This window comes from Haliotis cracherodii, unplaced genomic scaffold (genome assembly GCF_022045235.1).
Source record: "Haliotis cracherodii isolate W230 unplaced genomic scaffold, xgHalCrac1.p SCAF_7, whole genome shotgun sequence".
In the NCBI taxonomy this organism is placed as follows: domain Eukaryota; kingdom Metazoa; phylum Mollusca; class Gastropoda; order Lepetellida; family Haliotidae; genus Haliotis; species Haliotis cracherodii.
Window position 1 is genome coordinate 56,759,307 of NW_027266330.1, and position 24,200 is coordinate 56,783,506.

General features: G+C 40.6%; 2 protein-coding genes across 4 annotated transcripts in view; one reads left to right on the forward strand and one right to left on the reverse strand.

Moving 5' to 3' along the window:
* Positions 1–8,224: 8,224 nt before the first annotated feature.
* On the reverse strand, positions 8,225–11,164 carry LOC139449030 (uncharacterized). The gene is made up of 3 exons (XM_071230508.1): positions 11,159–11,164; positions 8,530–9,224; positions 8,225–8,408 (listed from the first exon to the last, which is right to left on the reverse strand). The coding sequence occupies exons 1-3, from the start codon at positions 11,162–11,164 to the stop codon at positions 8,225–8,227; spliced, it is 885 nt and encodes a 294-aa protein (XP_071086609.1).
* Positions 11,165–13,682: 2,518 nt separating this feature from the next.
* The window catches only part of LOC139448295 (transcriptional coactivator YAP1-like), a 48,714-nt gene continuing 38,196 nt past the window's right edge, over positions 13,683–24,200 (forward strand). The window contains exon 1 of one of the 3 annotated variants that reach the window (XM_071229842.1): positions 13,683–14,305. In XM_071229842.1, coding sequence (XP_071085943.1) covers positions 13,875–14,305 — 431 coding nt within the window. In that variant the 5' untranslated portion in view covers positions 13,683–13,874. The remainder of the gene's footprint in view (positions 14,306–24,200) is intronic. The other 2 variants (XM_071229843.1, XM_071229844.1) reach the window with 2 other exon arrangements.

The following is a 24,200-nucleotide window of genomic DNA, read 5'->3' on the forward strand; positions in this document are numbered from 1 at the left end:
AGTCCCATAACACATGACGACGCAGATTGGACCGGGCTGTATTGTAGATATTATACTTATATTAGATTGTTTTTTATATTTTGGAATTTATCATATGTCGCGTCGAAATTTCGAAATTTATACCAACCACCTCACCCCACCCCACCCTCTCTCTCTCACATCAGGATTAAATATCTATTCGTATTTAAATATATCGCACCAACCCCCCCCCCCCCCCCCCCCCCTCTTCAGCACAAGCATCATTATCTTCATCATCATCGTCGTCGTTGTCGTCGCCATCATCAACACAAACACCATGAGCTTCATCAGCATCAACATCATCGCCTGCAATCACCACCACCATCATCATCAACACAAACACCATCATCGCCTGCGATGTCTGTGTAGTGCTACATTGCGTCAAGATTGGTAGTTTTACCGTAGCTTTTACATATTTCATTGCATAAATGCCTCATTTTGCGTCATGGGATATCTGTTGGAAAACACATCCTCGGGAAACGTGTGCTTTAATCGCATTATAAGACAGAATTTTTTAAAATATTATTTCTACGAATTGACACGATTTACTTCCAATATTCAAATAATTCTTATATATATGCCGTTGTCACGACCTATGTAGAAATACATTATAAGGCCGATTTTACATTATTTAGTTTTTTTCGCAATAAATGCCACACGTTGCTTGAGTTTGTTTATTAGTTTAACACCGCACTCAGCAAAATTACAGCTGTATGACGGCGGTCTGTAAATAAAGGAGTCTGGACCAGACAATCCAGTGATTAATATCATAAGCATCGATCCCCGCAATTGGGATCGATGACATGCATCAACCAAGTCAGCGAGCCTGACCACCCGATCCCTTTAGTCGCCTCTTACGACAAGCATAGTCGCCTTTTACGGCAAGCATGGGTTGCTGAAGAGCTATTCTACCCCGGATCTTCTCGGGTCCGTTGCTTGAGATGATTCATGGTATAAAATCTTCAAGAAACTCGGTTTAATAGTCACCTACTACCTTCTAGGCATATATAGGCATTACATAAATGCCGCACTTTTATTGTCATATCTATGTTATGCTCCGTGATATCGCCAGGAAATATACATGTAGATTACATACGTCACCGGGAAGATAACGTTCTGCTAACCAATTGTAGGAAGGGAGATATACAACAGAATATATAAACACACACACACACACACAGAGAGAGAGAGAGAGAGAGAGAGCATCTGTCATTCCACCCCAAATAATTATACAAATCATCTGGTTGGTTGTTTTACGCCGCACTCAGCAATATTCCAGCTGTATGACCAGTTATGACCAGAGGATTGGTGCGATAATTTTTATTATGAATAGATATTTAATCATGATGTGATAATGTGGTCTCTCTCTCTCTCTCTCTCTCTCTCTCTCTCTCTCTCTCTCTCTCTCTCTCTTGTAGGAAGGGAGATATACAACAGAATATATAAACAGAGAGAGAGAGACAGACAGACAGACAGAGCACCGCCACCTCACCCAAATATACCCGCACCATCGTCACCACTATAATTCATAATTGAATATCATTGATAAATTTATTCCCGATAAGTAAACCGTTAAATGCATCGATTGTCAATTCAAATCACTGTTCAATGAAACAGGATACTCTACAATAAAGATACGTTTTTTCATTGATTTTGTTAATCATTATTTATGGATATTTTTATTTATTTACACGTATCGACGTTGGACATAGTGAAGAGCACGCCAAACTAATCTGTTTTCTTTTATGTCGTGTTACAATAAGTGGCCCCCATGTAATATTACACCGTATAAACACACTCGAATCCATATATCACACGGTGAAGGAACATACATCATTGGTCGACGGGGTTAACTTGTGGATTGACATCCTGTAGTAGATCACTCCTCTCTCATTGGTCAGTCTGATGTGGCCACGCCCACCGTGCGGCCTCGCGCTGTCGACAGGTTTGCCCAGGGGCGAGTTTTATATAAGTGTTACTTATTTATAACTTCATTTCTGGCTATCTAAACTCTATCAAGTTAAAACATAGATCATCAACGTATTGTTTTCGTGGCTGTGTTCCTCTCGTCAAGGGAGATAACTGTTCCAGTCTTACCACCTGTAAAGATTATGAAAAAGGGTGTGGTCACGAGTTGCAATACTCGCGTGGGCGAAAGTCAAAGGTCAAATTGCGTCTTAGCATTAAGGCTATGAGTAAGTGGGACGATGTAGTTCTTGCATTACGCGTATGTTTATCCTTGCGTGGGGAGGATAAACAGCGTAATAAACCCAGCTCACAAGCAACCACTTACACGAAGATGCTTCACCGTTGTCCAGCATCACTTGGACCACATAGCCCCATCTGTAGAAATCCATCCACATATTACTGCAGAACGTATACCATGTGATACACCCCCACTTCAACTTATACCCGGAGTACAGAACACTACAGTTATAACGAACACGCTTATAACGAACTGACGGATATAACGAACTTACTTTTTTTGCCCCGACTATTTGCTGTAGTTATGCTGTATATATACTTATAACGAACTACGGTTATAACGAACTAAAATTAGTAGTCCCTTTGAGTTCGTTATAACCGTAGTTTACTGTAGGTTTATTAGACAGTCACATATTACGCACACAAGGAAATCATATTGATTATCAATACAACCCACAAAACACAACCCTGAATGACCCTCAAGACACAAGTATACAAGAATATCTAAAAATATTCTTTGATAAAATCGCACGTTCAATTAAGGACTAGTTCAAAAGTTCGATGTAGGAAATGAATCTTAAAGTTTAGGGGTGGTGTGTGTGTGAGGGGGTGAGGGTGGGGGTGTTTCATATATGAATTGAACTAATCCTATCCTGTTTCATTCACATGCTATTGGGAGTTGTCATGAATTATATCCAGTCTTTGCACAGGGTAGGGTTTTATCATCGACATCTCGTGCAGTGCGTATGATATGACAGATTAGATATCACTATAAATAACCCTACAAATGATCGTCAACACCTATAGTAAATAAACTTCATTCGACAAATGATCCGTTAAACAGAGCAAAACACGGGGATGCGTGACAAAAGGAGGCCACTAAACTCGGAAATTCAACAATTAATTAAGTTTGGGGGGCGTATGTCTCAAAACTAAAGGAAGTATTTTTTTTAGCCGACATCGAACTTTTGAACTTGTCCCTTATCCATAGATATAATACAACATACCAGTACACGTTTAGAAACACTGCACAGTTATTCATAGAAAACATATTTATTTAAACTCCGTTAAAAAGATTTTTAAAAATGATTACCATGCTTTAAAGGGACAGGTTATAATATGTGCACCATATTCAACAGAAACGGGTAAAAAAGGGCATACCTGTGCACGATGGGGATTTGGGTAGCTGTGTGACGACTATATGCTGTCCCCAGAAAGTTTTGATGACATTTATTTACAGTAACGGTATTTTTCTTGGATTGCATGGACGTACATACAGTAAAGAATATAACAGTTACGTGTTGACGTGTATACATTTAAACAAACAATTCAGAATTATTAATTTCTTGTTTATGATAACTGTCAGTTTAATTTTCATTTCTGTGTTCAATACAAGGTGAACTTCACTGGGCCCACTTGCACAAAGCGATCTTAGCGCTAAGATGATCGTAATTCCCATGCGTAAACATAGGCTTACAATAGTCGTAGAGCTAAGATGGATTTGTTCAAGTGGGCCCTGCAGATATAACTCAACAAAATGTGTAGCATAATTTTAGTACATAACTTATTATGGAAAGTAGCATTAAGAATTTGATATCAAACTATAAGTTATATACGATTAGTTGTTATAAATATATTCACAAAACGATTGCTTGATGTTTCCATATCTGTCAGTGGGTAACAATTCTACCATATAACAGCACGGTAGCCGAAATTAATAAGAGCGTGCATCGACAACTATCATTAATGTGTGGGAACGTCTACCCGTGGTCATAAAAGCCCGCCATCGCCGCCTTGTCAGCGTTGTACAAACGGGTAGACCCGGGTAGATGAAACACCCACACATCGGTTTATCTCCATCCCCATCATTAATGACCAACGCCAATCTGCCCCCTGGTGGCCGGAGATTATTGGACCTGGGAACCTTTCCCCATCACAAACCAGACCGGCTGGTTGAGGCGGTTTTGGTGGTAGGTGGAGTGGAGGGGGAGGGGGGGGGGGGGGGGGGGGTTACGTAACGCGGCGACCTAACCGTGCAGGTCCACCATTGTTGCCGACCTGATGTGTAGGCGGGAGGGGCACACAAAGGTTTCCCTTTGAACTTTACGATTTTGCGACAAATACCTCTAATTATTCCCTCAATTAAACCCGCAGACCCTCCCAACATCCCAGCCGTCCTTGCCCTCTCAGCCCTCTCTGTGTATAATTAGCAGGACCAGTGTATAATAGGGGATATTACATACTTAGACTGTATTAAAGTCTTCAATGGCGCCGTCTGTATGTTAATATGTAACATACGTGCGTTAAATCCCCACTGGACATAATCTATCATAAAATACTATTTATATTTAGTTAGCTTAATGAAAATTAGTCGGAATCTTAAAACAATCATTTGATGAACAGTTTTTTTAAAAGAGAGTGGGTCAAAATCTCAAAAACTCTCTCATTGGGAAGGTTGCTACATTGGGTTTTCAAGGTGTGTGTGTGTTGGGGGGGGGAGGGGGGGGGGGGGAGTCCGGACTCCCTGGGCCACCCCCTCTGTGTCATCCTATGGTGTGGACCCTTCCATAGGATTCGCCTTTGGTGTGGACCCTTGCATAGGATCCGCCTTTCATGTGGACCCTTGCGCTGATTATCCATTAATATTAATAGAGTAAAGCCTAATTTAACTCAACCACAGCCAAACATTTAACTTACAAAAACAAGTTTACTTGAGCTATTATCAAACACGTTATCCTAAATTTATACGCTTAATATTATAATGAGAACCGACGTTGTGTTTGTTAAACCGCTTTGTGCGGTGCGTGTTTGTTGTTGTGGCCGAAGCACTAACGATTAACTTCATTATTTCCACTACAGTAACGCTACACTGTCGCACAGAGCTACAATTCATTAACACAACACTGTTGTACTTGGCCACTGAATGCAGCATTCTCGTATACATCCTACGGTGGTCAATATCACAGGTGTTAAGGGATACACACAGCCGTGTCTCTCTCAAGCAATTAGCCACATATTGTCGCTGTTCATTGAAACGTGAATATGAAAAGTCGTGGTTAAATAAATAATCAGCCCTACTTATTGATGACAAATTGAGCCTTATTGCCTTGTAAAATTACTCCAGTGAACGATCGGCTGTTTTCGATATAGACAACACTTTCAACATCCGCTCACAATCGTAATGTCTATTTTTTGAAGCCTTGTTTGATCAAGCGTGGGTGTGTTTGGCCGAAACAATAACGGCACTGTTCTCGTGAATGAATGCGCGGAGGAATACAGTACCTGTGCATGACGGCTGTTTCACACACCTGATCAATCTTCTGATCCGCGACCCCAAAAGGTAACAAGATACCAGGGGGCGCCTCGAGCCAAGATGATGTCGCGTCTGGTAAAGTCATCCGCAGAGAAAAGTCAAGTTATAGGGGTATCAGGTTTCTTAAGACGCAGGTTTAGATCATCAATTATACAAGATTTAACCGGCCCGACACAGCAACTGAGAACTAAAATATCCATTATATTATAAAGAGCATGACATCTTATACTGCGGTGATTGTTGCTATCTATGTTGAACAGCGGTTAATTGTTCATCTACAAACTTCCTTTGTCAATGGACAGTGTTATCTCGCTAGTCAATATCGCTATGAGACATATACGGGATAGCACTGTCTTAACCGGTATTAACCTTTGTTATTGCCAATCATAAAAAGAATACCGGGTGAACCCTTTCATTCAAATAACATATAATTATCCTATTTTATAGAAAATAAAACATAACTGTTCTGCAATATTTTACTCGATGAATATTATCATTAAGGAGATGCGATGTCATACGTGCACGGTAAAATCGATCTAACGCTGACGTCTTCGTTTATGTGAGAAAGCCTGTTGTTCGGGATTATTTCAACTGGTATACTCTAACGGTATACCCGTGTCCATGTAATACACAACCTACCCAGCCATCTTTGACACCCAATCCTCAATGTAGTCACACGTATTTCTATTCCGATAGCGTAATAGGCGACTATGTATGTCGTAAAATGCGACTAACGGGATCGGGTGGTCAGGCTCGCTGACTTGGTTGATACATGGCATCGATCCCAATTGCGCGGATCGATGTTTATGATATTAATCACTGGATTGTCTGGTCCAGACTCGATTATTTACAGACCGCCGTCATATAGCTGGAATATTGCTGAGGGCGGCGTTAAACAACAAACCAACCAACCAACCAACCAACCAACCAACCAAATCTATTCCGATAGTCTGACTTGGCTCTATAGTATCCAAGTTATACACAATTCAAGGGGGGGGGGGGGGGGGGGGGGGGGGGCATAGCGGTTAAAGTGTTCGCTCGTCATGCCGAAGACCTGGGTTCGATTGCCCACGTGGGTACATTGTGGGAAGCCCATTTCTGGTGTATTCTGCCGTAATTTTGTTGGAATAGTGCTAAAGCGGCGTAAAACCATACTCATTCATTCACTCAGAATGCAAAATGCTGGTCTGTCATACAGACCCTGAAACAAATATATCCATTGCAGCCCGTGGGTGTCTATAATAGTGGGCAAGTCTAGATTACTGCAGTTCCAGGGTCTGAAAATGAAGAGAGTCTCTGGGATCCTTTTTATTATAGTTTGTTCAGATAATTAAACTGTTTTATTTTGTAAAATATGTTCATTTTAGAGACAAGATGTTAGTCTAGCAAAAAAACATATACCGTTGTTTTCTAAATACTCAACTGCCGGGGAAAAGAAAGTATGCACTTGTAACTTAGATTTGACCACAACATTACAAACGTTATCAAAACGTTACTGGACTGAAAAAAGTCGCCGAATCACTGCAAACTTAAGGTCCAAAACACAACCACGATACCTGTATGAAATACAGCACCATCGAATAACTATTTCATGTTTGTTTCATTTTTTGCCTCCATCAAACCTGGGTATACTTTCTTTCGCCCGGCCGTAGATGCCTGTATATACTGACCGCGTGAAATAACGGGACGCCTTGCGACCCTTGATATGACCTTATTTGGCATTTGTAGATGAATATATGCAGTAAACACACCAGGGATAGTATTTCAACTCAGTTTTATAGTAAACATAAACATATTTCTGCTGTTGCCTTAGTTTTATCCATCAGTTTATCCATTTGTCCATCACACTGAGATGAGGGCAATTGTTGTTGACATCAGCAGAAGTCCAGCGTGCCACAACGCGAAATATGACCTGTTGACACAGAACCGTATCTTGAATGAAATCGTAATAAACGCGGTGGATTAGAACCCGATCGGCAATAAACACTTTATTGTGTTTAATCATACCACGTGATTAAATATACATACAGTATCTAGGTCAACTCGCCTCGTGAACTCTTGGTCTTCTCAAACTGACCCGGTTGTGTCTCTCTACTGTAATTAACATGACCTATATAAACAAAATATAAACCCTGGAGACACGTCTTCTCTTGCTTAAACCAATTTCTTGTAAGTTTCCTGATGAAGAAACCTTGTGTTTATCTTGGACCTACGTTGACCTGTCTGTAGCTGTAGTCCACGCCCACATTGACATGTCTGTAGCTGTAGTCCACGCCCACATTGACCTATCTGTAGCTATAGTCCACGTTCACCTGTCTGTAGTCCACGAACACATTGACCTGTCTATAGTCCACGCCCACAATGATATGTCTATAGTCCACGCCCACATTGACCTGTCTATAGTCCACGCCTATATTGACCTGCCTATAGCCCACGTCCACATTGACCTGTCTGTAGCTGTAGTCCACGCCAACATTGACCTGTCTGTAGCTGTAGACCCGCCCACATTGACCTGTCTGTAGCTGTTGTCCACGTCCACACTGACCTGTCTGTAGCTGTAGACCCGCCCGCATTGACCTGTCTGTAGCTGTTGTCCACGTCCACACTGACCTGTCTGTAGCTGTAGTCCACACCCACATTAACCTGTCTGTAGCTGTAGTCCACGTCTACATTGTCCTGTCTGTTGCTCTAGTCCACGCCCACATTGACCTGTCTGTAGCTGTTGTCCACGTCCACATTGACCTGTCTGTAGCTGTAGTCCACGCCCACATTGACCTGTCGGTGTCTGTAATCCACGTCCACATTGACCTGCCTGTAGTCTACGCCTACATTGATCTGTCTGTAATCCACGTCCACATTTACCTGTCTGTAGCTGTAGTCCACGTCCACATTGACCTGTCTTTAGCTGTAGTCCACGCCCACATTGACCTGTCTTTAGCTGTAGACCCGCCCACATTGACCTGTCTGTAGCTGTTGTTCACGTCCACATTGACCTGTCTGTAGCTGTAGTCCACGCCAACATTGACCTGTCTGTAGCTGTAGACCCGCCCACATTGACCTGTCTGTAGCTGTTGTCCACGTCCACATTGACCTGTCTGTAGCTGTAGTCCACGCCCACATTGACCTGTCTGTAGCTGTAGTCCACGCCCACATTGGCCTGTCTGTAGTCCACGCCCACATTGAGCTGTCTATAGTCCACGCCTATATTGACCTGCCTATAGCCCACGTCCACACTGACCTGTCTGTAGCTGTAGTCCACGCCCACATTGACCTGTCTGTAGCTGTAGTCCACGTCCACATTGTCCTGTCTGTAGCTGTTGTCCACGCCCACATTGACCTGTCTGTAGCTGTTGTCCACGTCCACATTGACCTGTCTGTAGCTGTTGTCCACGTCCACATTGACCTGTCTGTAGCTGTAGTCCACGCCCACACTGACCTGTCGGTGTCTGTAATCCACGTCCACATTAACCTTTCTATAGTCCACGTCCACATTGACCTGCCTGTAGTCTACGCCCACATTGATCTGTCTGTAATCCACGTCCACATTGACCTGTCGGTGTCTGTAGTCCACGCCCACATTGACCTGTCTGTAGTCTACGCCCACATTGGCCTGTCTGTAGCTGTAGTCCACGCCCACATCGACCTGTCGATGTCTGTAGTCCACGTCCACCTTTAAAGGGGATTCTCTCTAAAGTAAAGATCCACAGGACGTGGGGTCGAATCCCACAGTCCAAATTCGCCCCGATTATGTGAATTTGGTATGTGAGCTCAATACCCGTGCTCTTGGGTTTACTGGAGAGGTACGGTTTTGTTTGCTTGTTGTTTAACGTAAAACCCAGCTATATTCCAGACAATCCAGTGATTGATATTGTGATCAGCAACGATCCGCGCCATTGGGATACCACGCCTGACCGCCTGATCCTCTTTCGACCAGCACTAGTTGCGGTGGACCGATTCTACCCCGGAATATCCGCACGGTTTTCCAACAGTAAGAGACCCAGACATATCACTGACGTGCTATTCAAAGACATGTTCGTCCCATTTGAGGAAATCAACGACACAGTCACAATATCCCAACCCTGTCAAATGGTCTGGACCAGGCAAACCAGTGATTTAAACATGAAGAACGATCCCCGCCAAGTCACATCACGTCCAAGTCACTGAGATGGAACACGCGACCTCTATGCTTGTCGAGGCGACTAACGGGATCGGGTGGTCAGGCTCGCTGACTTGGTTAATTCATGTCTTCGTATCCCAGTTGTGTAGATCGATGCTCATGATGTTAATCACTGGATTGTCTGGTCCTGACTCGATTGTTTACAGACCGACGTCTGATAGCTGGAATATTGCTGAGTGTGGCCTTAAACAACTAAGAAACCTACGCGTTGGTCGGCTAAAAATATAGAACAAATACATTTATACATCTTCTGTAAGAACGGACTGCCTTTTCAATATCATATTGGCATCAATTTAAGGCATGTTTTAACTATTTGACGTGACCTTATTGTGTATTTTTATGTGTATATTTTTATCACGAAATGTGTGTAACCTACGATCTGCCAGTAACCGACACATATACAACTGTTCGCTGATAATGACTGCGGTCAAGGCTACGAGTCTCGTGCATCTATCTATTATACAAATATATTTATATCCACCTGGACACTTTATCTTTATAAACACAAGAGTAGGTGTAATTTACCTTCCTGATAGTTCGTGTGTTTGTTTGTTGTTTAACGCCGCACTCAGCAATATTCCAGCTATCTGACGGCGGTCTGTAAATAATCGAGTCTGGACCAGACAATCCAGTGATTAATATCATGAGCATCGACCCACGCAATTGGGATCGATGACATGCATCAACCAAGTCAGCGAGCCTGACCGCCCGATCCCGTTAGTCGCCTTTTACGACAAGCATTGGTTGCTGAAGACCTATTCTACCCCGAATCTTCACGGGTCCCTGATAGTTAGATTTCATTCGGGTTCATGGTTGTGGTCACTTAAAGTATGGATGCCATATGACGAGGTGCTTGCTTGTCACTGACGCCCGCTCGGCAATATTACAACTATAATTATGACGGCGGCTTGTAATATTTCAGTCTGGACCAGACAATCAAGTGATTGATGTTGTGAACAACGACCCACGCCGTCGGGTACGATGATACGCAATCAGCCGAGTCACCGAGTCTGACTATCCAATCCACAACGTCACCCCTCACGACCAACATAGGTTGCCAGGTTCCTTCTCCAGCCCACGGGGTATATATCGATGCCATATATCAGGCATATATTGCCAAGCAGTGTGGTCTATATAGCCTCGTTTACAAACCCTAGAGTATTGAGCCTCTATGTGTCATTTTATAAATCATAAAAAATCCCATTTTCATCCAATTTTAGCCCCTGGATTTAAGACGCTCTGGGGTTCCTTTAGGCCATAATACATGAATTTCATCCCCTCCCGGGGCGGTCGGGTAGCCTAGTGGTTAAAGCGCTCGCTCGTCACGCCGAAGACCCGGGTTCGATTCCTGACATGGGTACAATGTGTGAAGCCCATTTCTGGTGTCCCCCGCCGTGATATTGTTGGAATATTGCTAAAAGCAGCGTAAAACCTCACTCACTCACTGACATCGTTGCATTGTCCCAAGTTTCTACAGACGTGTGTTGTTTTCTTGCTTTACTTCCTGAAATACAACATATACACTGTCCTACCAAACAGCCTTTTTTTGGGTGAATCATACCCGTCGGCAAGAGAAAATATAAAAAAAAAAAAACATTCCCTCGTCTCCCGTTTTGACAAATATGGATGACAATTGAATAATTACTTTATTGTCGTCTTACAGTATTATTTTATCAAAAACATATACAAACCTTCCGCCTACATGTATATGATTTGAGACGTCATCAATACTTATAAACGAGTCGCTATATGGTAATGAGAGGATAATATTAATTCGTGCACCTATATACATATATATAATATATAAACTACAGATAGTAGTGAATCAAGAATAAGCATGGCTACATAGTTAGACAGCTGAAATAAATGTTCAAGCATAACAACAGTATATCGCGTCTCTTATACAAGTGTATGTATGTACCGGGGCTATATCTGCTATACTCCCCTTCAGATATAACGGTATATCTGACAATCAGAGGGTCATCCCGTCCACGTGGGAAGGGCATGTTTGTCCGCCCTGACTGATGGACAAACACCTACTAGTATAAAGGTTGGTATTAGAACTGAAATATTATTATCTCAAGGGAGGTTTTTGTTCTTTGTTAAAAGTTTGCAATGCACCAATTATTTAGGTGAGTTTGATTTGACATTTGCATGTCTTCGATCCCAATTGCGAGGATCGATGTTCATGATGTCAATCACTGGATTGTCTGGTCCAGACTCGATTATTTACAGACCGCCTTCATATAGCTTTTGCTGAGTGCGGCGTAAAACAACCAACCAAATGATTTGTATAGTTATTTGGGGTTGAATTACAGATGCTCTCTCTCTCTCTCTCTCTCTCTCTCTCTCTCTCTCTCTCTCTCTCTCTCTCTCTCTCTCTCACACACACACACACACACACACACAAACACACACCTGTAATTATCATAAAGTTACACTTGTCTCATGTCCTATGATCTATAACCCAATGCACAAAAGATTACAAAATATTCAACTGAAATTACACAATTTTAATGTTAGAATTTGAAGCTGGATATGCATTTTGGCGTCTCTTTTTTTAACGTCTTTTTACAACAACAAAATTTTATTTTTACAAAGTAGTGTCAATCTAGGACCACTTACTTGTCATGCGCACACATTCTTAATTATTTGTTCTCTAAGATTATTAAGACAACAATGAAGATATGAAAACATATGGGGGATATTTAGATAATATTACTGGTTAGTAATGTTTGCGTCCAGATCTTACGAGTTTGTTCACGTCTGATTGATGGATATCGTTCAAAGCTAAATTTTTGTATAAATTAAGATTTTAAAACATTGCAGTGTTCTATTAGACAACATTTGTGCATTTGAAATTACTCATATTGATAAAACATTTATACATTCAAAAATAATTGCAAAATTCTTTCCTTAAAATGTGATCCAATGTAAAATAAAAAAATCATTTATAAGTCCACATTGCAAGTTTTATGAATTATAAAACTCAATCGGTTAAGGTGATGTAAAATGAATTACCCAGAACAAAGGAAACCAAAATATTCGGCAAAGCAGTTCAAAATCAATAGACTCAATCAATTATTCAAAATTGTAAAAATCGATCCTGTTCATCTTCTTGGTACCTCGGGAAATAAACGTGATAATCACCGCTTGTTTCACGCACAGTGATCTCGTGCTATACGGACGGCGGTAATTTATCTTGTCCTCACGTGCGCAGCGGGTGCAATAACACACTGTTGTATATTCGGGTCATTTGCTATTTACCCGTAGTACACACTTACTATGAAGCACGTAGGTCGCCAGCCTCATTCATGATTCGCCCATTCACCCAAGCGGAGTGATTCATTGTTACGTATTTACAAAAAGATGTTTTAAAGACAAAGTTTTCACATTTAGGAAAATAAATCTGTAAATTCACGCCCCCGCTTCAACGTTATGTCAAATGAGAGAAACATTTGACTGACAGGTTAAGTCGTTTCAATTCGATCACGCAAAATTCCTTATTTGGAAACGGGCAAAGCCCCCCTGTCGTGTCATTCTCGGGAATTGGTCAGTTCTCTTAACCTCGGCCCGCCCCCAGTTAATTGACAACACCTTTGCAATGACAGTTTGATTAGGTCACTCAAAGGTGTTTTCTTTAATCAGCTACTCAACCGTGGCGGCCTATTTATTGACCAACTCGCCTTGCCTCTCGTCTCATTTCGCTGAAACTCGGGGTTGCTGAACGTCCCAAACGGGAGAGCACTCATGACGTCAGCTGTTCAAGTGACCTTGTTCATATCCGCTCTATATAGTCCGTTTAACTCGCGTGTTTAATTTCCGTAACGCGTTTGCATAAGTTATTGTGACAAACAATTGTTACTCATCACTTTCTACCAATTGTTCAGAATTGCAATAGCTCCACTAAGCAGAGAGTGAGCGTTCATTTTCTCCCGGACTATTTTCGACCTCGGACGCTCGTACCTGTTACACGAGTAGTGATGCGGTGTGGGTAAACTCAATTTCGTGCCCACTCCAATGGTGACTCGACTCACCTCATTTCTTGCCAGGAAAACTTCGGGATTTACTGCTATTATTTTCGTGAAAGGGGAGGAAGTCTCGACTGGGAGCATTAATCAGACTCTGTTTTGTGTGATTTGAGTGAAATTTTCACCCAAAATGTCGCTCGAAAGGACAGAACGCAAGGGTTCTCAGGTAGTGCATGTTCGGGACGGAAGTGACCAAGCATTCGAGGAATTGTTTAAAGTTGTGATAAACCCTCCAGAAGATCCCACAAAACCATCGCCAGTCCCTCTTCGGATGAGAAACTTGCCCGCTTCTTTCTTCCAACAACCAGATAGTCAGAAGAATATTGTCGATGGAGACATTTCAGGGTACCCGTCCCCTCCGAACTCAGTCGCAGGAATGGCCATAGCTCACGGTCGGGCCCATTCCTCCCCTGCCAGTTTGCAGCAGACGCTTAGCGCGGCTCCACCTCTACCCCCTCAACACATGCGACAGCACAGTTACGACCTAGTGACAGATGATCAACCCTTACCCCCTGGCTGGGACATTGCTAAAACATCGATCGGACAAAGGTACTTTTTGAAGTAAGTCGGCGAAAGTTGGTAACTCGGGGCTCGGCGAATTTTGGCCGCCATGTTGGATTTGGCTGTGCACATTATTGTGAAGTTGACAGGTGATGTCGAGAAATGTTCTGTTTTAGGGTGGTTATGGGGTAACAGTTTATTTATTTCTTCCATTACTGATTCGTTGTTCGGTGATTCGTGGATGAATGAGTGTCGTAGATATGTCGTATTGGTCCGTTTTCCAAAGTTGTTTACTTTGTGTTGAAAGTTTGTTTATTCAACTGTCATTCAACCAACTTAAGTTTACGATGCACTGTTATAACTACTCGAGTGTAATACAAGTTTAAATTATATTCGACATTGTGATGATTCTGATGTAGCTTTGATATTGTTGATCAGTTACTTCATAGAACGTGGTTTGGTTTCACATCAGCTGGTATATATGCATATATGACAATTTATCAAAAGTTAAAAATCGTGAAGTTTCGAAGTAAGACAACAGTGTTTCCAAGAGATGCCCAAATCAAACGCAATCATATATGACTGAACAAGAGTGTGTGATTAATGGGTTACAATGAGGACGCAGATAAAGTACTTATGTTTGTAAGTGTACGGACATGATGAGATCAACAGTTGTGATATAGCTTGTATATCCTGTTTTATTTCCTAGTCCGTTAATACACGATCATGAGAAGGAAATATCATAGTCATAGGTTTTGGTGTCATACTGAAATTTGTACTTTCATAAATGATAGTTGAAAATACCAGTTAGATTTTTTATGTCATAGATACGATACACTTTCAGGCATTATTGAGAAGAACTAACCTTTGATATTCTGTATTGGGTAACTTGATTGTATTATGAGGCAATAAGAACAGTTACTGTTAGAGAACGAGTAATTTGTTCCAAATGTTGAACAATTTGTTGATATATTTTAAAACTTGAAAGAAGTTGTTATTTAGTATCAAAAATTGGACAAAAGTGTTATTACATAGGGAAAGATGACAGAAGTGTCAACATTGTGTATACATCAACTTTGTTGATAAAAATATGGAATATTGTCCAGTATGTAGCTATAGGATCCTGTGTGCGTGGTGAGGGGTGGTAATCAGGGCAATATTGAGCAACAAAGGTTGTATTGTGTAACGCTTCATGCTGAGTCATACCTGTAGCACGAGCATCTGTAGATATCAAGGATATTTATGAATAATTGAAAAGAATCAACTGTCATTTATCATTCAAAAGGTGACTGATTGTCTTGGATCAATACATGAACATGTATGCGACATGCATATTCTTTTCAAAAAGGTTAAAATGTCATACTATATGACATATACACTATTATACTGTCAGCAAGACATTACTGTAGAGTAATATTGTGAATTTCTTACCAACGTTTTTATTCGCAAAATGTTTAGGGACAAAATTGACATAAGTAGTCGGGGGGAAAGTATTTTTAAAAAACAACTGCCGAAGTAACATTAATGTGTCAGTAGATGCCGATTTTGGCATCTTTGTATACGCCCGTTTCATATTTAGAGTGTAAGTCGAGAACATCATCTGTAATCTGTCCATCGATGTCTTTGTTGCCAGCATCCTTGGGAATTCTGGGTTAGTGATGCTCCCCAGCAACCTATGCTGGTTGTAAAAAGGCGACCAAATGGATTGGGTGGTCAGATTGTGTGACTTACTTGATTGCATGTCATCGTACACCGATGACGTGGATCGCTGCTCACATTATCAATCACCAGATTGTCTGGTCCAGATTCAATTATATACAAGCCACCATCATATAGCTGGAACATTGCTGAATGTGGTGTTAAACAACAACCATTTTTAGAAGCATATCAGTTTGTAAATGGTGGTAGATTTATTCACCAAACAAATTTAATTTATATCCTTTACTTGTTGGAAAGATACCAGATAGGAAAATAGTTGAAAATACCCAAAATTGTTAATGTCATTATTTAAAAAAAATATTTGATGTCAATTTGTAAAACTAACCAATAAAAGGCCTAAGAAAGATTCAAAGTAACGATGATGCAGGATACTTCATAATTATTGTAGTCGGCTAGTTTCTATTGGTAAAAATAGCCATGTGGGGTATTTTGGAATAAGGTTGATATGATGTCAATATCAAATGGTAAATATGGATCCGTTTTTCAGTGGTGGGTAATAATGACAATGGGTCATTGAGGAAGTGTTGGATGATTGTCCCAATTGTTTTACTGCTTGATGAGTGGAAGTAGATTGTTGAGCACTTCCTGTGGGGGCAGGGAATCGTGGGATGTGTTCGCTTATTTGTATTTCCAAATGTGGAAATAGTTGGTCCAAGGATTGTTTCTGGTCAGTGGGACGATTGATCTGTGTCAGTTTGTGTGGGATGATGTTTGATAGTGTACACAAGGGAAATGATTCAAGAACGCGGTGCTCCCGCTACAAGTTGATAGGTTGGATAGCCAAGTGGTTAAAGCGTTCGCTTGTCACGCCGAAGACCCAGGTTCAAATCCCGACATGGGTACAATGTGTGAAGCCCATTTCTGGTGTTCCCCGCTGTCATATTGCTGGAATATTGGTAAAAGCGACGTAAAAACCAAACTCACTCACTCAGTTGAGCTGAGTTCAAGACCTGGGTTGTACCTTGACTTCCAAAACTTAGGGTCCAGGGTCCACCAATCATTAATTTCAAAGGTCCTTAAAGTAAATATGAGGATCCTGTAAAGAAATAGTGTAGTGTAATGGAAGATTTTGCCAATTTCTTTTACAGGACCTCTATATTTCTTCTCAAGGTTTGGGGCGCTGGGGTAGCCTAGTGGTTAAAGCGTTCTCTCGACACACGGAAAATCCGGGTCCAATTCCCCACATGGGTACAATGTGTGAAACCCATTTCTGGTGTCCCTTGACGGGAGTTTGCTGGAATATTGCTGAAAGCGGCATAAAACCAGACTCACTCACTTCTGAAGAATTTGGTACAATGAACATTACCGTCCCAAAATGCAATATATATTTTCTCTGCGTCAATTCTATATATTTGTGACTGGATGCACATTTCTGCATCAGATGAAACCCTGTTAAATCTTAAGGCTTCATTTTTCTCTGGCTCTTTTGTGATGTTAATTGGTTCAAACTTAAAATTGGAATTAAATAGAAGTTCATTATGTTTGAAATAGATGACTATGTATCTTGTGCAAAATACACAACACCTATGATCATGAACAACTTGTAGTCCTGATAATATCTTTCTTTTTTTTAATGATTTATTTCTGCAGAAGTACAAAAAAACTGAAATAATCAATACTTCTTTTTTGTGTAAATGCAACTTGTCGCCAAACCCCGGAATCAATAGTACTGAAATATGTTTAGATGGAGAAATCATAAATTTTTAACTGATTTGTATGTTAAACATCAACACAGAACTTCCTTCAAATTTATCTCTATAATGAAAAATCCAAGTTTCCTAAAACCAGAATCCTAGGACGAAATAGAGAATTGTGCTTTTTGTAAAATGTGATACAGTTCAGGTACAGGCTGTTGGAGCTGTTCGCTACACCCTTGCAACATGTGTTTAGATCTCAAACATTGTGTAACCATGGAAACCACACTGCAAATCTTGGGATTTTGTAATGAAAGGGAGAGCCAGGCCCGAGTAACCTTATCAGCTCTGTTAGTGAATAATTTATATCCCCGATAAAAACACATACTCTGTCAGAAGAAGGACTTTCTTTGTCATTGAATCGAGAAGTTTAACTTTACAGAAGGATCATAGCATCATGAGAGCCATTTTGAAATTTGCTTTCAAGGCGTATTTGTGCTGTCACCTGAATGTGAGATATAAGATGACGGGTGGTGTAGGGGACTAGAGGATATATTTGGGTTTTGAAACTTAATCTGTGAAATGTTCCGGCTTATCAACAGAATGAATCATTTATATGCTCATCTTGTCTTTGATTGGCTGACTCACTGGCACCATTCGTTATTCATGTTCAATAAGAATATACACGAAGCCTCCATTATAGAGAAAGAAATCACTAATCTCACGTTGCTAACAACTCTATAATGTTTTGATTTAATTCTGGTTCAAGTACAACTTTGCACTCACTTCATTCTCATGAACATGACTTGAGTCACAAATTAATGAAACTGACAGATCTGTTTTTATCTGAAAGGAAAATATATATATTCATATCAAAATACACATGGCATTTTGATGAAAAACGTAAGTTGCAATTAAGATCCACAATAGCTTGATTTGATTTCATAAAAAGGTTCAGCTTCATTAAATATTCTTTTTAAAAAATACCATTATGTATATTTATGTGCATACTGTGGATTAAAACAAATATTTTATGAGTGAACAAGGATCAAACGTGTTCTAAGTCAGACCTTCCATTTCTAGTTGTTCCACCAGAAATTCCCATAGTCTAAGCTCAGGGTTTACTGTTACTCCAAAAGTAGTTCCAGCTGCCCATGAATACATTGAGCAGTTAGTTGCAGTGCAGGCCATTGCACTCGGTAGTTGCCACTCCCAGGTGGGGAAAAAATTAATCCACTTTGATCTTATTTAACCTTTGTTTGTGGGATGCAGTTTCACTAACCTTGAGGAATTGGGGGTACCTATCCCCCTTAATACCTTCTCCGTGTGTTTTTCTCCCCCCTGTAAACAAGTCAATTAGGATAGCCCCGGGGATCACTGTTGTGGGGAGGGGTTGAACTGTGGGGGGTCAGGTCTGCCCCTAGGGGCGGGGATTGAGTGTTGTGGGTAATTATTAGCATGTGTGAGTTAGTGCAGGATTAAGTGGGAGGGTGGGACAAGAGATAAGTAATAATTTAAAAGTTTAATGCATTCTGTAACCATGGTAATAATCAATGTTTTAGTTGAGATATTTGTTATGGAAGGTCGTCATTCAAACAAATAAATAATATAACAATCAAGTGATTTTCTTTTTTTAAACTATAAAAATATATTCCATTTACCATGTTTATTATTATGTTTCTTAATGGACTGGCAAGGTTAATACTTTGCTAGAAATAATGGTGTTGTATATGGTAGTTTTCACCCAGGTAGGTTGTTTTGATTGGTTGATGCCAGGCTCTCCGGTGTTTACGATGTTTGTGTGTACATACAAATATAGGTCAGATTCATGTCTACCTGTGTTTTTACCTGCGGTTGTTCACTCCCTACTTGACCCAGTATAGGGCCACAGGTGATTCTACCATTTACAGCTGTTAGTATATTTACAGGCCTGTCAATTTGGGTTTTTCCTTTTCCTTTTTTTTCAACAATGTGCGTTTAATGGCAAAATGAAAAACATAATTGTTAGGTTTAAGCTGAGATTAATTTTTTTTTTATAATAAATATGTACGAAATGTTCAAAATATTTTTTTTAAATTTTTTTTTAAACTTGAGGAAGGCTCAGACTTAGATAGAATAAGGATAAAAAAAATGTTTGAAATATTATTTTTTGTGTTTCTCTTTCTTTTTATACTTTTATCCACTTTTGGAAGCCTTGAACATGGTCTGAAATAGATACCTAAAATAAGTAGATACTTACTGATTAAGATCTCTGGTGAAGTGTTGAGAGGTCAGGCTTGCAGAGTTTTGTTATTTCTAAGTGGCAGAGAGAATTACCGTTTTGGTTCAGGCTACAGGCCAAGAGATGGATTCTCAGCCTGCCCGATATCTCTGGTCGATCCACATCAAAAGGAACCTTCGAGATAACCTGGGTTAATTGATGGGAATTATTACCACCATTCGTAGGATAGAGGGTCAAATGTAAGTTTTCATGAAACTTGTTCTTCCTGATACTTGGAGGGTGACGTGCAGACATGAAGATTTCAAATATTACTTTTGAATCTTAGAGTAAATGTTTGTAGTTTGGTATCACTGAGGTCCAGCTAGGCTTGATTGAGATAAGCACCATACTATCAATATGGTCGTTCCTGAAATGGTTAGTATTACCTCTTCATGAACCACCAACCCTTATCTACCCTGAAGCTTACCCTCGCTGCGGACACATGGCTAGACATGGCCAGTAGTAGTCCTTTTTGTGAAAACTTAGGTGAAGTTTTTTTTTTTACCAATTCTACTTATTTTCAGCGATAAAAATTGGTACTAGTCCTATAGCTCTTGCCATAGAGTTAGGTTCGATAAGGACTTGTAGAAATTTGCTATTTTAAGGGATTTGCTATATGTTATCATTATAAGGACTAAGGGACGAAAAAGGTTAGTTTTTATTGCTGATATTACACACAGCAATTGTCTGATATGAGCCGCAGACTATTTGGGTTTTGACACTGGTGTCTACCCCTGTATCGTCTACACCACCCCATAATTCTGTCGGACTCCTAGAGCTATCATGTACCCTGTCTAGATTTAACCACCCATTAAACCCATCCATCTCATCTTCACAATCTATCATCTACCCCCAACAACCCCACCTAAATACACCCAACCCATAATTCCATCCCTGTGGTCATATCGCCTTTCATCTCGTCCACCCCGCTAAATGCAAGTACCCGCCATGCCAATCCTCCCACAAGTTCCATTTCCTCTGCCACACCTCGACCACACCTACTGCACTCCGTGGCACCCATTAATCATCAATACCCATCCAGGCACCCCCTGGTAAGGGACCCCGCTCACATGGCCGGAAATCCCGGAGAATCAAGGCCACCCATGAAGGCTTCGTTCCTGGCCCCTTATTGTTTACCGACCTTGACCCTTTCCTTGCCGCCTTCGTATGGTGTGCTGTAACCCTTGTTTGACAGCAGCCCCTCAAAGGGGTTTTAATGGGGGTGTTTTGGAAAGTGGGATGACACCATGGTCTGTAATATCAGTTTGTTTTGGTTACATTACATTTGTTGATTTGCTGCTATTTGAATCTTAAATCAGCTGCAGGATATTTTGAAAGACTCGTCATTTTTCCGTTGGTTCCAGTAATAGGTTTCCCCTAGACCTGGATGGGGTCTGGGTAATTCAAGGAGGCTATTTCTTCTTTTAAATGCAGCTGGAACTTTGGATTACCATAGCAACCCAGGATTTAATTTTGGTGATGAAAAGGGATTTATGTGTACAAAACATTACCTGTGCATCTTGTTGAACAAATATGAGAAAACATGTTTTGTGTGAAAGGGAAAAATTATATTTATTTTTTTTACGAGTTTACAACACAGGTAAATGTGCAACCTTTTTTTTCACCTGACATCAGTCTTTTAGTAATTATTTCACCAGGGTTATATCTTACCATAAATATTCCTTGATATGGAATTATTTTAGAAGGTGGAATATTTTGAGAGGAACTGGTTTGGGTTGTAGAAGAGTATTATTGTTACTTAATAACTGTGACTGAAATTATCTCCTGTCTTTTTTGTGTTTTTTGAAGAATGTAACATTTGGGTTGGTATTGGCGATGTTTAAGGGCTTTTTTACCATGCAAGTTGGCCTATGGGTGTTCTGCACATGTGCAAAGTTATGCACTCCACTCAAGAGTTTTTTGCCATCATCTCGACTGCAGAAACAGGGAGCTTCTAGTGCAGAACGCAGTTGTGGTAGGATCTGGTTACGCAGTGAAGATATCCCATCATTCTGATTGGACGATAATTATGTCTGCGTTGAAGTGAACTATTTCTGTAAGAGGTTTATTATGATATCGACACAGTTGAAGGAGTACTTAAAGATAAAGACTGAAGATGGGGATATCTCCCTTTGGTTTTGATAGCAAGAAAATTAGACTGTTTTTCTCAGCAGCTGTGAAAATCGGGCAATAATTAGTGAAAATGTTTAAATGTAGAGATTGTCAGTTATACTGCTTGCTCCATTTATCAGTTCCCAATGTTCTTGACCCTAAATGCTCTTAGTTTATGATCATAAACCTAATCTACTCCAGAACAAAGAAAGAGTCTATGGCTAGAAGCACATGACGGTTATCCCTGGGAAAAAGTAGTTTATCTTGTTGAAAATATATTGGCTTCTGTTACTGTGTAATTAAAGACAGAATGCTTGATACAACATGTGATGCCATGTGGGATATAATGACTTGTATTCACCAGCCAGTTGTCATAGCGATACACAGTTGATAATGTTGTTGTCTTAATCAGTTGTAGGACAATAGTACAACTCTTGTTCTAAAGCAGTGCGATAACTTCATTACCAGGTGTCGGGGTTGTCTAGTGCGACTTTTCTCAACTGTTTAAGGTCAGTGGGGAGTGTGTTGGTCAGCCTCCACACTTCATGCTAGTCCGCTAGCCTGTGACTACTAGACCGTGCCGAGGACTAGTAAAAAGCTGATGATGGTAGTCCACGGTGACTAGTAGCATTTGAGAGCTGTAATTCTGAACCAGTTCTCAATGCTTCAGTTTTGCTGCAAATTGGAACTGAATAAAACGGATGGAAAATTTAGACATAGTAAGGGCTTCTGACTCGTTCATACGAAACAGACTCGAGGGGATGTTGGATAGCCTAGGGTTAAAGCGTTCGCTTGTCACGTTAAAGAATCTTGGTTTGATTCCCAACATGGGCACAGTGTGTGAAGCCATGATATTGCAATAAGTGGCGTAAAACCATACTCACTCACTCAGTACTATTTGAGGACTATGATCAATGAAGGTTTGAAAAAAATCAATCTCAAGATTGGTAAAAACAATGTGACATCCTAAGTCCTACTAACGACTGCATCAGGTGATGAATGAAAAAGGCCTTGAATTTGGCTTAAGTTGATAACGTCCTTGAAAGACCATATCGTTTATTAAACAGGCTTTGTAAAGGCCTTGAATTTTGCAACTGGTGTTAACTCTGCTGTGAAATATATATAATACAATAGAGTGTTCCCGTTTACCGGTAATTACCAGTTTTTAACCAGGAAAATTAGGCTTGGACAGGTAATTCATGTGACTGCCACTCCCTGTGGACCGACAAAGTACCTTATAAATCTTTGTTGTTGAACAAAACATTGGTGATATTCAGATAAGTATAAATTTCGAACAAAGTCAGCTTGTCTGTTACCATCAGGGTTTCCTGTTGTCTATTTTTTGTGCAAGGAAATAACATTTCGCTTTGCTTTAAGGTTAAATATGTATTTGTAGTGACTTAGTCTCGAAATACCAAAAAAAAACGAGAAAGTTGTGACTGAACTTTGTGTGAATTGCATTTATTTGTTGAAAGTTTGGACTTACAAAAATTAGAGGGGGACCGGTCGCCAGGCTACCAGGACTGGCAGTTTCAAAACCCAACGGGAACACTGCAATTATTTTTCTTTCTAATAATGTGTTATGACATCATGTAGCAAAGATGGGATCATAACTTGATCTACAAATAAGAACGACATGCTGGTGTATGACTTGGAACATTTAACATGGAGTGTATCTGGATATACAAACGGATCATTTCTGACAATTGAAATATAATAAGAATGTCGCACTACAGCACACACAGGTTTCATGGCCTTCCAAAGTGTGATCATTGCTTAATTAGTCATTAAATTGGTGGCCCAGGTTTAGTTCTATGATAACGATGTGATGGAAAATGATACCTTAGGAATTGAGAGACAATGGCCATTTTTGGCTCATTCATACCTCTGTAGAGTTCACATCTGCATCAAAGTGTCTTCAGGCGATAATTGTCTCAAACCTGCTTTCCTTTGGGCTTTCCTTTGGGCTTTCCTCCGGGCTTACCTCCTACATGACCCTAACATGCTGTGACAGAACTGGAATACAGGGTGCCGTTGTGCAAAGTGATCTTAGCGCTAAGGTGATCGCAACTCCCTTACCTTAACATGGACTTCCGACAGTCGTAGCGGTAAGGGGTATAACGGCACCCTGTTCAAACTAGCGTTCTACCCAACTCACTCACTCACTCACTCACCCACCCACCCACCCAAACACCCACCCAAACACTCACTCACCCACTCACCCACCCAC